The sequence below is a fragment of the Aegilops tauschii genome, chromosome 4 (assembly GCF_002575655.3).
Source record: "Aegilops tauschii subsp. strangulata cultivar AL8/78 chromosome 4, Aet v6.0, whole genome shotgun sequence".
Classification (NCBI taxonomy): Eukaryota; Viridiplantae; Streptophyta; class Magnoliopsida; order Poales; family Poaceae; genus Aegilops; species Aegilops tauschii.
In genome coordinates this window covers 398,137,189-398,152,310 of record NC_053038.3, presented here as the reverse complement: position 1 = coordinate 398,152,310, position 15,122 = coordinate 398,137,189, and the positions used below count along the sequence as shown (strand labels likewise).

The window sequence follows — 15,122 nt, the reverse complement described above, 5'->3', positions numbered from 1 at the left end:
CGTGGGTGGAGCCCTCCGTGGACTCGTGCATCCGTTACCCTTCGTGGATTGAAGTCTCCATCAACGTGGACGTATGATAGCATCACCTATCGGAACCACGCCAAAAATGTCAGCGTCTCCATTGTGTTTGCATTTTCCTTCTCCCATCCCCTTTACATTCTTGCACTTGCATGCTTTACTCTTTCCGCTGCCTATACTCATGCTATGCTTGTGCCAAATATATTGTGAGCCCTTTAACATGTGTTAAACTCAACCTTAACTTGAAGAATTATAAAAACTTCCACTTTTGATTGTTAAGGGTCTAATCACCCCCCTCCTCTAGACTCCTCTTCTCGATCTTTCAGCTTTGAACCATGACAGCCACGGAACCAATAAATGGTGTGCAGTAGGACTCCATTTGCGTCGGTGTGGGAGGCTAGTGGCTGCTACTCGACTAGTTCGTCTTACGCCACCAAGTTCTGGGGTAGAAAGGTGGTGCCGACGACTGATTTCATGTGGAAGTCCAAGGCCCCTCTCCTGTGTAGGTTCTTCACTTGGTTGGCACTCAAGAATATATGTTGAACTTCAGATCGCCTGGCACAGCATGGACTTGATCACGAGGAGGCGTGCCCGTTCTGTGACCAAGAGGAGGAAACCATACGACACATCCTGCTTGACTGCGTGTTTGCACGGGACATTTGGAGTGTGGTCAGTCGAGCCATGGGCAAGCGGGAATGGACCCCAACTGGAGGATCCACCCTCCCGGAGTGGTGCCATGATAAGATCGGGACGGGTTGCAACAAGAAAGATACACGAGCAATCATTATTCTTGTCATGTGGGCATTGTGGAAGCATCGAAACTCGATCGTGTTCGACGGGCAACACAGTCGAGAGACCATGTAATTTCTAAATTAGAGGGTAGAACATGGAAACTAGTTGAGATCCTTAGAGGCGAGGTGGATGCCTTTCTTGGGGTATTGACAAGTGGGCTATCGCGAGTCGATACGACTTAAGAGTATTTGGATGAGGTTGGGTTCATGTAACATGTAACACCAACATAAAGGTGTTATTTTCTTATCTTCTTCTTCTTCTTTTTTTTTGAGAAAATTATTATCTTCTTTAATAGTACACACACGCGTGTGTATTCGACGGAAAAAAAACGTCGCTTGTGCACCGGATCTCTCAGATCCACGGAGCTGGCACGTTCGGCGCATGGTGCTTCACTTGGCTTCATGACTTTCTCCGAGAGAGAGAGAGAGAAAAAAAGCAAAATCCGGCTCGGACGAGCTGAGCACGCTCTACGGCCTTCTAGAACCCTCCTCGCCCTTCCATAACAGAATCGAACATCGCCATCACCTCCTTCCATTTCAGGCTTCCAGCCTCCGATCTATACCCCGATCGAGCCTCGCCGGGCGGAGGCGCTCCCCATGCCACAGGCCTAGCGGCGTCAATCTCACCAACCCACACCCCGCCGCCCGCCATGTTCGGCGTCGTGTTCCCGGACCACACCTTCCCGCTGGACGCCACCGCCTTCGCGCAGGTCGCGCCGGCCTCCTGGCTCCTCGACCTCTCCACGCTCTCCCTCCCCTCCGCGCCCCGCTCCGCCGTCGTCTTCCTGCTCCCGCCCGCCGCGGCCGCGCTGCCACCGGGCAAGGCCGTCGCCGTCTACTACCAGGCGGCCGCCAACCGCCCCTTCGCCTTCCTCGGCGCGCTCGGCCCCGCGCGCCCCTCCGCCACCTTCCAGCTCCCAGAGGCCGGGGACGAGCCGGAGCCCCCCGCCGGGCCCGCGAAGTTGGGCGTCGCCGTGGAGGACGCCGCCGCGCTGCCCTCGCCCCCCGACGAGCAGCGCGCCGAGCGCGTCGCGCTCCGCGTCGGCGAGAACCTCTTCAATTTCATGCAGTCCTTCTGCGCCGCCGACGGCGGCAAGCTGGTGGTGCCCACGGATATTCTGGACCGCTGGTTCCGCAAGTTCCAGGAGAGGGCCAAGAAGGATCCCACCTATCTAAAAAGCTTTGACTTCTAAAACCAAAGCTTTAGGTATTCCTTCTCCTACTCTCAGTGTATTGGTTGTTCTATTCTTAGGTTCCTTGGGTGCGAATTGGTACAGGAATGCTTAGCCTCATTGGGTCCCTAGTAGTTTCAGATCGTGATCTACAAGAGGGGGAGATGTCCTAAAAAGTGTAGTGTTCTTGGACCTCTTAGTTCGTCAGCTATGCGATCTGGTGTTAATTTTCATTGTTTGTGCGAGTTCATGACGTTGGTTTCAGCATAATGTGAATATGCCCCGGTGAGATGTGTACTGATAGAAGCTTGATGTTAAATATTATCCCTTTATGGAAAAATGTTGTGCTGAGATTAAGCACATCTTGTGGGAGAGAGATTGGAGATTGAATGTTTGTGCGTACTGACGTGTAAACAATTTGGAACTACCAATTGCTTTAAATCTTGATTTAGTATTACAACTGAACCTAATTTGAATTGGATGTCAGCATGAAGTGTATGACTTGAGGACCTATTAGATTCTTCGTTACTCATCTTTACTCCAGCAAATATAACGCCCTAGCCCAAATTTGATTAGTGCCTACTGTGTATTACCCCTTCCAAGGGTTGATGTCACCGGCAACATACAACTAACTGGCAGATGCAGCATACTGCTAACTGGGAGATGTCTAGGATCACGCATCAGCACGCGCGTGGTGTCGTTGCCCTTCAAGAGCAACACTCACAGGTGGCCCATGCAGAGAGTTTGCTTTGATACAATCAAACTCCATCCGCCTAGCCTGCCAACCACCATGACCCCTCCATACCCTGAACTAAACCATTCAAGAAACATATCCGTGGAGCAATCTTGAGTTAAGGACATACTAATGGAGAACCACGGATAGACACGCAAGCGTAACTACAGCACCTTGATAAGAAAGTGAAAAACCCATCTTTAAAATCTAATATTCAGTTCTTCTCAATCTCTACTCTTGTCTCTACTCTTATCTCTATCTATCTACTCTTATAAAAAGCAGAGTTGGTGATGATGGTGTGCCTGCCATCCTGCAATATAGGCCGTCCAATCTATATCTAACGGATAGGAAGGAAACTATGGCAATTTACCCGCACTCCTCTCCACATTTGCAGATAAGGCCTTCCCTCGTTCATCCTTTTCTCCCACAAGATAAACTACTCATACAAATGCACCTTCATGTTCCGTGCAACGCACGGGCATCTTGCTAGTAAATATAAATGTCCGATGGTTCCAACATAAATTATACAGTACCAATCAAATTGAACTTGTGCAAAATATGCTGCCAAAAAATTATTTGATTCTAAATTTACTTAATTACCAGCTGGTAGTTGGGCACAAAGGAATTTATTTTTGCCATCCATGTTGAAGTATGGGCATATCATTTTTTACAAACCTTTAACGTACTACCCAGAACAAATGGAGTAATTGGGCCATCCGGGAGTGAAAATCCTATCTTTAAAATTTAATATTCAATTCTTCTTGATAAAAATAAATGTCATATGGTTCCAACATACAATATACAGTACCAATCAAATTGAACTTGTGCAAAATATGCTGCCAAAAAATTGTTTGATTCTAAATTTACTTAATTACCAGCTAGTAGTTGGGTATAAAGGAATTTATTTTTGGCATCCATGTTCAAGTATGGCATATCATTTTGTCCAAACCTTTGACATAGTACCCACAACAAATGGTGTCATTGGGTCATCCGTGGATAACAAAGTTGTCCTGAAAACCCACAACAAACGGAGTCATTGGATCATCCGCGGATAACAAGGTTGTCCTGAAAACCCACAACAAATGGAGTCATTGGGTCGTCCGTGGACAACAAGGTTGTCCTGAAAACTTATGTGGGCCATGAGCCAGGCGAAGAAACGGCATTTTGGTTCAGCGTGCCCCCTCCAAAACTTCCGTGGAGAAAAAGAAGGGTAGAGCGTCTGAACTGAACGGTAGGCAGACGCCATGGAGTACACTCCAGACGCTGTCCACACCAGGATGTTGTCCTGACCGGCCGCTGTGAGCTGTATGTCCTGCATGCAAGTTCGGAGCTCGACGATTTCTGGCAGGTGCTGCGGGGTGGGAATGTTTTGCAGAATTACATGTTAGATTGTTAAATATCTGTCCTCCGTGTCCCTATACATAAATGAGACTTGCTGAATGTTGGAGTTTTCTCTGGGCTTGGTACCATTGTCGGGTAGGGTAGACATCTGGGGTATATAAATATGTATGTCAATCAGTGCGGTAACCTGTTCATCTTCTTTGTCTCCTTACAGGAGAGACCATCTCAAAATTTTGGCATGATCCTATATGAGGATATGTTTTGCCTACCCTGAGTCTTATGTATTCAACTGGATGTTATGGGTTCAGTACATATTTAAAACAAAGCACGCCTGAATTTTCTTTAGTTGGAATCGTGAACTGGTTTGTTCTGTGTGCTTGTGGCATATGATTATTTGAGTGTGATCAAGTGTTACTACTTTTCCAATCTCAGTGCAAGCATAAATTATGCACCTTCTGCAAACTGAAAGTGTCTTTGCGCCTTAGCTTCAGAAAAGGAAGGCAGAAAAGTGTGCTTTTGTTTTGGCCACTGTCTGGATAGGAAGATGTGAACTAAAAACAGGCTAAACTATGAGACTTTCACAAGCTTACTAAAATTTCTGTTCAACAGATTTGTGCCAAACATATTATTTTGTGTGTCTATTTTTTTTATTTGGTATAATGGACCATACGAGTTTATTTACTTCGTTTGGCTGTTATTTTGCAGGTAATATTGCAGTTGCTCTGCATGCATATGTGATGGCCAGGAGGATCTCGATCCTCCTATGTGTTTGTTTGTACACAAACTAGCATGTCTTGTAGGGAGTAAACCAACTCAAGGTTGCCAATCCAGCCTGTCTATTTGACAGTTGTAGTGAGAGAAGCGTCAACAAAAACAGCCATAGTAGATTAGATGGTGTAATGCAACAAACAATAGATCTTGTTGGCAAACTGTACAAAATTCCTTTGGTTAATCCTGAGCATTTTGTTCTAAATTTTTTATCATTTTGTTCAAGTTACCACTTCCTCGAAGATTTTGGATGAGGACAGGTTTCTCGAAACCGGCAGATCTTCTGGTGTCTTGTTGTGAGAAACTTTTGACTCGCGGATACATTCTTCCTTCATCTTTCCTTTTTCTGTAGACCTGTAAAATCAGACGTGTGTAAGTTGCTTTAAGCCGGCATTCAGACAGGCACTGGCAGCGACATATCTAGCTGCTGGGAACATATGAAATCCGTTCTGGAATTTTATAAGTACTCAGTGAGAAACATAAATTGTTTTTTTTACCTAGAAAACAGTAGGGAAAATCCCTACTGCATGTCATTTTCATTAAAATATAATCAAAGTATCCAGTTACAAGTGCAATAGAGGGGTTGCACAGGGTCAGTGGGTGTTAGTAATTATTACATGAGTCGACTTATACACTATCTATCCATGATCTCATTCCTTCCTTAATGGTGGGCTTACCCCTCATCATTGTAGAGTGGAAGGTGTTAATGAATTGTTCCTTGCAGTGGTTTATTGAACATTGAATTCCTTCGAAGATTTTTTCATTTCTTTGACACCATATGCTCCAGCACCCAGTAATTAATATCTCCATGAAAAATGCAAGGTTGTATCTGTGTTTAGCATCAGTGATCATATTGTGAATATTTTCATCTGTGTTCCATTCAATCCCAGTGCTCCACCAGAAGCTTTGACTGAATGAGCAGCCAAAGAATAAGTGTGTACGGTTCTTCATAGTACTCCCTCGGTCCCAAAGTAAGTGGTTAGACTTAGTTAGTATAAAGTCACATCACTTATTTTGGGTCGGAGGGAGTATAATCCTCACATAGTAAGCATCGAGTGCAATCTAGTTGCATGTTTTTTCTGGTTAATAGATCACAGGTTACCCTGTCATGAAGCATGAGCCAACCGAAAAATTCGTGTCTTGGTAGGCAGCATGATTTCCATATCCAGGTAAATGGTGGAGGGGTGGGGTTTGATGGACTCATTAATGCCTTGTATACTCCCTCCATTCCATAATGTAGTGCTTCCTCTATCCCCGTGCTTCAACTTTGACCGTAAATTTAACTATCAAGACCGATTGCGGCGGGAGCAAAAGTTATACAAGTGAATTCGTATTCGAAAGAAGTTTTAATTATGTAACTTTTTCTCCCGCCGCAGTCGGTCTCGTTCGTTAAATTTATGGTCAAAGTTCGACCTCGGGAAGCGCGGGCGCACTATATTTTGAAATGGAGGGAGGGAGTACTTTTTTGGTGCTAGGTGGAGGGGTGGGGTTTGATGGACTCATTAATGCCTTGTATACTTTTTTGGTGCTATATCCATAATCACCCCATATGAACTTCCATATGTCCATGTCCTGATTGTTCCTGATTTGTTCGAGTGAGTTGCTGAGCTGTATGAACTGTTGATGTGCAACATTTGGTTTTTTTTAAACTGTGATGATTTTTATAGCAAATTCGAAAACTATACGGCCTAATGCATAAAAATCGAAACTATGACCCCGTCGGCCTTCTATTGGCTGAAGAGGGACTTTTCGGCCTACCGTTGGCCGAAGTGGGCTCTTCAGCCTCCCGTTGGCCGAAGAGTGCCCAGTTGGGCCGAAAAGCACTTTTCGGCTTCCCGTTGGCCGAAAAGTGTCAGGGGCACAAAACGTAATTAAGATGGCATCAAATGAAAAAGTTATCAACATGAAAAATCTTCGTCTTGTCGAAACGGTTGATTTTGATATAAAAATTGTCTTAATCCGACGTCGTATGCAACCTGTAGAGCCAAAACAAAGTTAGGGGCAGAAGCTGCAGAGTTACTTCGGACAGACCGAATGGATGTCAGAAAATTTGTCACGGGACACCCGGTGCACTCGGTGACACCGTGTGGAATACAGAAGAGTACACAAGTTTGGTCACGTTCACTCGGTGAGACCGAACCAAACCACTAGGAGGCTCCGAAAAATTGCCAAAGATTTTCTGATAGAATTTTTAGTCCTTTTATTGTACGGGAAGTCCAGCCGCCTCATAAATCGATGTGGGCATTGTTCGTCTGCACCGGGAAGACACATGCCGGCATTGAAGAAATGTCTCTGTTGCGATGGCAGGAATTGAGACGAAAACTTTCGGCGGTGGCGTCATCCACCATGCAAAGTAGAGGCAATGGTCACCTCTCAGGTCCGTCACCGTGCACCCTCGACGCCGGGAGTGATGCACATAAAAACGTCACCGTGTACCCTCGACGCTGGGGTGATGCACCGTAGCTCACGTCGAAGGAGACCCGGCAAAAAGCGCGGTACGCAAGCAGTCTTCCCGGTGCAGACGAACAATTTTTCGGATCAAAAATCCTAACTTTAACTCGGACAGGAATCTTTGGTAATTTTTCGGATCCATTCGGAGCCTCCGAGTGGTTTGGTTCGGCCTCACAGAGTGAACGTGACCAAACTTGTGTACTCTTCTATATTCCACACGGTCTCACCGAGTGCACCGGGTGTCCCGTGACAAATTTTCTGACATCCATTCGGTCTGTCCGAAGTAACTCTGCAGCTTCTGCCCCTGACCTTGTTTTGGCTCTATAGGTTGCATACGAGCTTGGATTAAGATGATTTTTATATCAAAATCAACCGTTTCGACGAGGCGAAGATTTTTCATGTTGATAACTTTTTCATTTGAGTCCATCTTAATTACGTTTTGTGCCCCTGACACTTTTCGGCCAACGGGAAGCCGAAAAGTGCTCTTCGGCCCAGCTGGGCACTCTTCGGCCAACGGGAGGCTGAAGAGCCCACTTTGGCCGACGGTAGGCCGAAAAGTCCCTCTTCGGCCAACAGAAGGCCGACGGGGTCATAGTTTCGATTTTTATGCATTAGGCCGTATAGTTTCCGAATTTGCTATAAAAATCATCATAGTTTCAAAAAAAATCCAACATTTGATCGAGGTAGGCGGAACATGGAATAGTAATTGTCTGATATTTTTGCCTTGTGCATTGAGATGTGATCATCATCTGCAAATGAGTGTAGCTCAGAGGATCTATCCATTATAGGTTGGCCACTCCATTTGTCTTTCCAGAGTAGAATGGTATCACTGGCAATGCATGTGGTGAGCTTGTTATAAATGTCAAATGGCTTCATATAGTCTCTCCACCAGAATGATCCCTTGTTGTTACATGATTGTGGTGCAATATCATTATAATAATGTGCTTGCCAGACTAGGTTAACCCAGGGTATATCAGCATGTGAGTAAAACTTGTGTAGCTGCTTCAGAATCAGAGCATGTTCTGTGTTTGGAGATTGAGTACTCCCAGTCCCCCTTGTTCCTTAGGTTTACATACCATTTGCCAGTTGGCCAGACAATTTCATGAATAGCGTTCATGTTTTCATATGTTGCAACATCATATTTTCAGCAGCTGGACATGCCACTGCAAGCGCCTGTCTGAATGATGATGCTTAATTCCTAGAGGTTGAATACAGCAGCAGCTGGACATTCCACTGCAAGTGCCATTCCTATACATGCTCCAAAAGATAAAGTGGAATACATCAGGTTCAACCTGTAATGTAGGCTGAATACAGGATACAACACTTTTATGTGATACAAAAAAAAAAGGACCATCTCTTGTTTCACATCCAAAATGATGATACGCAACTAGAAATACTATAAAGAGAAAACAATTAGCACAAAACAAATACATTGACACCTTTCTCATGTTCCCTAACCACACACCGATCAAACTCGCAGCTGGAATTACAACACCACCACAAAGTGCTAGGTCATGTATCTACAGCCAATCTTATCTAAATCCTGTCCAATCTTTGTCACACATTAGCATGGTCAACAGCTAGCACACAATTGCCCAATCTTGACGGTAGCCTCCACCGCAACCCTCCCCGCCAAGAAAGTCCTCTTCCCTGATCAGAAATGTCATGTTTACAGATCAACATCAGCACAGGTTCATGCAACAGATCCTGGAAATCACTTGTAACGAAATGTTGGGCGATATCATACTCAGTGCAAAACCAATGGAGAACCAGGCTCCGAGCCGCTAATGGAGGCGAAGGATGACATGCTGTCATCCTTGGAAGCCGTAGAGAAGTTGAGTGGCGTCGCCGTCATCCTCCTGTTCTCCTTGAAGTAATTGTTGTACCGGCCAGAATACGAGCGTGGTGTCAAAAGCTCAGGAGTGGCACTGCCCGCTGACACCCGGCGGGGCATCGGAGTCATGAAACCAGCCCCGTTTCCATTTGGATGATGCCCGCTCGTCCTCCTGTTAAAACTGCTTGTTTTCCTCGGAACAGACTTGGACCCAAAGATCAACTCCTTTTCTTTAAGCAATAGATTCTGCAGCTTCTTCTGGTCCTACGGTAAGAATTAATGAACAAGATTGATGACTTCTGTAGTGAGTGTAGTGCCAGAAAGAGCACGGCATGTCGAATTTATACCCGGTATCGTTTCTTATCTTCCTCCTTCTGTACTCTTCTGAGTTTTTGCTCTTCCAAAATTGCGACCAGACGAACCTTCACATGCAAATTCAATGCATCAGATCTAGTGTGCTTGACTTCTGATGATTATGGTGAGCTAGCTCAGTGACTTACCCCGTCATATAGAAATGGTGTATTGCTTTCATCCTCCCAGGCAAATGTCTTGTCTATCAAGTTGTCAATCATAGCTGCAGAATAGATGTAGCTTACGATCATATAACATACCAAATGCGACGTGGATCTTTAAAAAAAAACTAGGAGGTAGGTTGTGCTTATGAATCATGGAGCTCGGTTGAATCAAAAACACTATATGGAAGTCACTAAAGTGTCCTCCAACTGAAGAAAGGGAGACTCACTTGGAATCTTTTGAACGAGTAACCGCGCTTTTTCTGCACGCTTGAGATTCAAGTGGGCACCCCTGCCCGCACTGTACCTGTTATCATCCTGTAGTAGGACATATGCAAACATTAAAGAGGACATTAATTAAATCATAGCAGACCTGCACTGTATGATGTCAGCCAAATTTTATCTGAATATAGCATAATTTCATGAATAAAAGCATACCTGATTGTATTCCTCAAGCCAAGTCTCTTCATCACAGGCCGATAGCCATTTGTCTACTCTCTCCATGATATCTTTCCTCGTATGAGATTCCTCATTTGCTTTTGCAATTTGCGCTTCGATGTTGGAAAGAAGTTCGCAAGGATCCACTAGACCTGCAAGTGAAAAGGTTCTAGGATCGTTCAAGATATTCAGCAGGGGCATTTTACAGACCGTATGCGCGAGAGAAAAGAGATCAGTGGGATAAATACCAGAATCGATTAGAGCAACGATCTTCTCTGGTGCTGTGCTCGTATCGGGCTCCATATGTGCATTTCTGCAGATATTTTCTAGCTCTACCCTTCTCTTAAGAACAAGCTCCTTCATTCTACTCGCTTTTTGCTTAGTTAGTCTTTCGACCTCCTCTTCTGTCTGAAGAACCATAATGATACTATAAGTTAGAATTACAGCTTACAAAAAAGCGAATAATTCGATAGAAAGCTGGCAAACCTCCTGAATCGTCTCCAGTGACAGGACACTAGGAGAAGTGATCTCTTCCTCAGAAGATCCAAGAACAGCGGCTACTTCGCTGAAATGTCTCCTCTCTTGTTCTGTTGACTCCATCAGATTCCATAACTTGTGGAGTTTCCCCACAATTTCTTGCAACTGAACACATCAACACAATACAAGTAGTTAGAGAGGCTACGAGACAAGAACTAATCGCTGCCATAGTTTCACTAAGAGGAATCACCTTGGAGACTCTGGTCCTCTTTTCTGCTTTGAGCTTCAGGATAGTCTGAGTAAGACCTTCAAGGGTGCTATCACTGATATTCGTCGAATTATCTGAGTTGGTCCCATGCAAACTTGGATGCACGTCCTTTACAGTCTTTGCAAAATCCATCCCAAGCACAGCGCATAGGCAGTGCACTTCATCCACATATACAAATACTTTCTGAAGGCGGTCAGACTGAACAAAAAGGGAAAAGTATTTTTATTAATATGACACAGCCAAGAAAAATAGCATGAGTTGCCATTTCAACTGTATAATTCTTATAGCTATTAGTGTGTTGGCAACAAATGTTTCTAGCTAAAGCAGTAGAGAAGCGTACAGTGGTTATGACACAAATGCTTATTGTTTACAAATCCCTTTGTGTGAGAAGTTAAGGTACAATCAAACAATTTTGATGGTTCTACACAAACGGTCAAACCTATCTGATTCTGATGACTGGATTGAAGCAGCATATGCAACTAAGTACTCCCTCTGTAAAGAAATATAAGACGTTTTAGATCACTAAGTATTTTAGTCAAGGCCATTATTACCTTCTCTTTTTGTAAATTGCGTAGCTGCATTTGAAGATCAGCAAGTCTTCTGGTTGACAAGTCATGATCATTGTTCAGACGTTTGGACGAACCATCATCATGCTGATAATTGTGATCAGATATTTGTGCATTTATCGTCTCGATTTGCGATTGCACATTTGAGAACTGTTTGATTCTTTCTTCTTTCATGGCCCTGAGATCATCCAAGAGAGGCGTCACTGCAGCAAGTTGTTCTTTCAACGATGCATGCTTTTCATTCACCTGAAAATGAGAATTCATATTACTAAACAACGGAATATACCTATTTGTTCATATTGTACAAAGATGTCAGTTGAAAGAGTTTTTGGTTCCAGCACCACTAAACATGAATCTTCATGATTACAGAACAGATAATATCTATGATACACAAAATCTTAGTATTTTATCGTTGTTTGGCGTACTTCAGTAAAGTCTCCTAACCATTCCAAGAGCAATCGCCTTTGGAAGGTGCTGCATAGGTCGACCTCGCATGGAGATGGAAATTCTAGATGCGTAATACAGGTACCCTTGAATAATAATAGATCACCATATTCAATAAATCTTTGACTAAATGGATGGTTAGCTGTTATACAGAATTACAGAATATAACCAATTTCTATACTGCCTTTTCTTTTCTTCAAATATTTACCCATCTCCATCCATCATATGACCACGAACCAACATGCTGACTTAGTTATTCATGTCACATCTTATCATCAATAGCTTAAAAATGACAGCCAAACCGCCGAATATGATATATTCTGCACAAGGTGCAGCATGACATCAACAATGATTTCATTACTTCTTGTACTCAATGAACTACCAATATTTCAGTCTCTGTAAACAAATCAACACTTAGAATAACATGACACTTGAGCTCATATTCAAGGAGGTCCATTGGTTAGAGGCCTTGCATAAGAAAAGAAATTAGAGATTACGGCAGGATATGTATTATACCTTAAATTGTGTAGTATTTTCACCTATCGAAGCCACTAAAGCTTTAAGCTCTGCTTCTTTGGCCATCACTGACTGGCGGAGCTGGCTTCTATCAGCATTGGCACTGTCGACCTTCCGACGATACACACGCATACACTCCGCTTCGAGTTCTTGAAACATCCGATCTTTATCTTGTTCGCGCTCCCCGATCTCTGTCCATATTTGCTAAAAAGGAAGTCATGTGTCAGATAATCAAACATGAGGAACAGAAACAATGCAAAAATAGAATCTGAGTGTGTAATATTTATAAGAAAGTAAGTGTCTGCCAGTACCTAATAGCAACTATGATAATCAAATAACGTCCACATCATTAAAATCAAAATAAACAAAATTTTATCTGGTGCTACACCCACGTTTTAGTGCATGGAACAGAACACCACAAGCAACCAAAAGACCCTACTGGCACTCTGGCAGGACTTCTGTTGAATGTTGAACACGCAAGCTGATTGCTTGACCTTCAACCTTCCAGGCCTATTCTATTTCCTTTTTTCTCATACCTCCTAATAAATTGGGAACACAGGATTTTTTTTCTTTTCTTTTGCGGCATCAGAAGGTTGCATAAAAAGTCCATAATAATTATTAAAGAAAAACTTCCCAGTTATGATTTTCAACTTAAGCATGCTTAGTGCTTTGTTATGCTTGTAGGAATTTCGAGTAATAATAGGTAACTTGAGATTGTACTAGCAAGCATAAAATTATTCTGCTTTCTGGTGCTACAGCAGGCAGTGGCTTCAATCATTGGGATCGAAGCAGTGCTATTTTTAAGCCCCTTTCACCTCAAACAGTTCAAGTGGGAAGGAAAAGTAGATCTCCCTGCCCCCCTCACCTCTCAAGATTCAGAAAACCCGACGGTAAATGAAAAGTTCCACCTAAAGCCGAAAGGAAACTGTAAACGGAAGCAACAGATTCCCACTGCTGTTCTGAAAATCTCACTACATATCTTTTAAAAATCGCAACCTTTTACGGGAGAGAATACCAGAAGCTTGCGACTGAAGAAAACAAGAAAACAATTGGGCTTTTATGAACAATCCTGGAGAAACATCGTCCTCGTCTTTATCTTTGAAAAAACGCGGGCAAATTAAATGCATCAATCAAATCCAGACGGCTCAAAATCTGCAACTAGGAATACACTGCAAAATTTCAGAGTTCCTGTAGCCATGACAGGACTGGCAACATGATTGGAACGAGCGAGTAAATCAAGAAACCGGCGTCTTCCGAACCTCCCAAATCCTCATGAAAAAGCAGAGAACAAGCAGTAAATCAAGCAAAGGATGCCGCAGACAGAGGCCGCATTTGCTTCTGGGACTGGGAGAGGGACGCACCTCGAGCTCGCGCAGCAGGGAGCCGCACGGCGTGTCGAAGCTGACGCTGCAGCGCGCCGGCCTGTCCAGCCCGTACCCGGCCATGGCCGTCTCGCCCATCTCCTCTCTCCTGAAGAAGGAGGAAGCGGCTGGAGGCGAAGGGGACACCTCGGCAGCGCCCTCTCACTGTACCCGTCGTCCTCTGGCCTCCTTGGTCCTGCCGTCCTGGCGAAAGGACCGAGAATCCCAAGCCCAATGCCCGGCGGCCTCCTGGTATCCGCAACCACCAACCCTTCCTCCCCTTCCTCTTCTCTCTCCTCGCGGCACGGCACGGCACCCCTCGGCTGTAGAGGGGCAGCGGTGGTTGCCTGGTTATATATGGATCTCAGTTGAGTCCGGTGCAGTTGGTAAGAGCGCATACAAAAGGGAAAAGAGAGCGAGGTGGTGATAAGGCGGGGGCGGGCGAGAGGTTGGAGAAGACGACGACGGGGCGGGGAGTTGCCCGTGAAACGCGAGAAGCGCAGGGGCGCGCGTGCATGCGATGTGATGAGGAGTTGCGAACTGGGAACTGATGACGAGGAGCAACGGACAGAAAAACTACAGCTGTTTTCTCGATCCGGTTTGATCAACAGTTTTGCCCTCTTCTCTCTGTTCGTTTCCGAGAGCGTTTTGTCGGTGAAATGTGGTGACAAAATCTCAACTTTTGTCATCGTACGTATCCGGGTTTCTTTTTACTGTAATTTTTCATGTGTGTTCTGCTTTTACTGTACCGTACGGGGTTTCACGTGAAGCAGTGGGCGCACGCTTGGAATATGCTGGCAACGATTAGTATGGTCATATTGCGTTGTAAAGTGTCAGGATGTTTAGCTGCGTTATTCAAAAGATATACTCCTATGTCGCACCTTCTGTCCTTTGTGTATAGAGCACAATTATCCGAGGAAATGGGTGCTTCTGTCTATCCTAAACCGTTGTGATAACTTATGGATTTCAATATATATTTGACGTGAGATTGTTTGGGTAAAAAAGTTGACGCCCTCGATCCCGGTCGAACGTATGGCAATTAGGGCATCTTCAACACTAACACGTAAATTTTTTGGACATCTGTCCACGGAAATTGATGCGGAAGCCGACCATCCAACGTTGCCGCATCCATTTCAATCACTGTTTGAACTAACCGGACGGAATTCATGCAAACACGACGGATTTTATATAGACCGAACGAAATTCATTACATTTTAGACATTTTGTAACTGAAAACTACACCAGACTAAGGTAAAACTAGTATACCGGCGGCGGCGGCGGATATCCATCCCCATGACACAACGGCCGGCCGCGGCGGATCTCCGTTGTCTTTCCCATGTCTGGCAGCCCGCTCATCCAACTGCCGTGAGCCCCAGAGGTATATGCTATAGTGCAAAGGGCTGCTCGCTTCCCCATGTTTGGCAGCGCCGCT

The 15,122-nt window shown here is 44.6% G+C and overlaps 2 protein-coding genes across 2 annotated transcripts; one reads left to right on the top strand and one right to left on the bottom strand.

Moving 5' to 3' along the window:
- Nucleotides 1-1,260: 1,260 nt before the first annotated feature.
- Nucleotides 1,261-5,035, top strand: LOC109776887 (uncharacterized). The gene is made up of 2 exons (XM_020335551.4): nucleotides 1,261-2,016; nucleotides 4,761-5,035. The coding sequence occupies exon 1, from the start codon at nucleotides 1,460-1,462 to the stop codon at nucleotides 2,000-2,002; it is 543 nt and encodes a 180-aa protein (XP_020191140.1). The 5' UTR covers nucleotides 1,261-1,459; the 3' UTR covers nucleotides 2,003-2,016; nucleotides 4,761-5,035.
- Nucleotides 5,036-8,482: 3,447 nt separating this feature from the next.
- Nucleotides 8,483-14,287, bottom strand: LOC109776886 (65-kDa microtubule-associated protein 6). Its single transcript, XM_020335550.4, has 12 exons — nucleotides 13,691-14,287; nucleotides 12,330-12,533; nucleotides 11,355-11,615; nucleotides 10,786-11,001; nucleotides 10,545-10,700; nucleotides 10,307-10,466; nucleotides 10,059-10,210; nucleotides 9,851-9,938; nucleotides 9,609-9,682; nucleotides 9,456-9,530; nucleotides 9,022-9,372; nucleotides 8,483-8,924 (listed from the first exon to the last, which is right to left on the bottom strand). The coding sequence occupies exons 1-11, from the start codon at nucleotides 13,787-13,789 to the stop codon at nucleotides 9,022-9,024; spliced, it is 1,836 nt and encodes a 611-aa protein (XP_020191139.1). The 5' UTR covers nucleotides 13,790-14,287; the 3' UTR covers nucleotides 8,483-8,924.
- Between the last annotated feature and the right edge of the window lie 835 nt (nucleotides 14,288-15,122).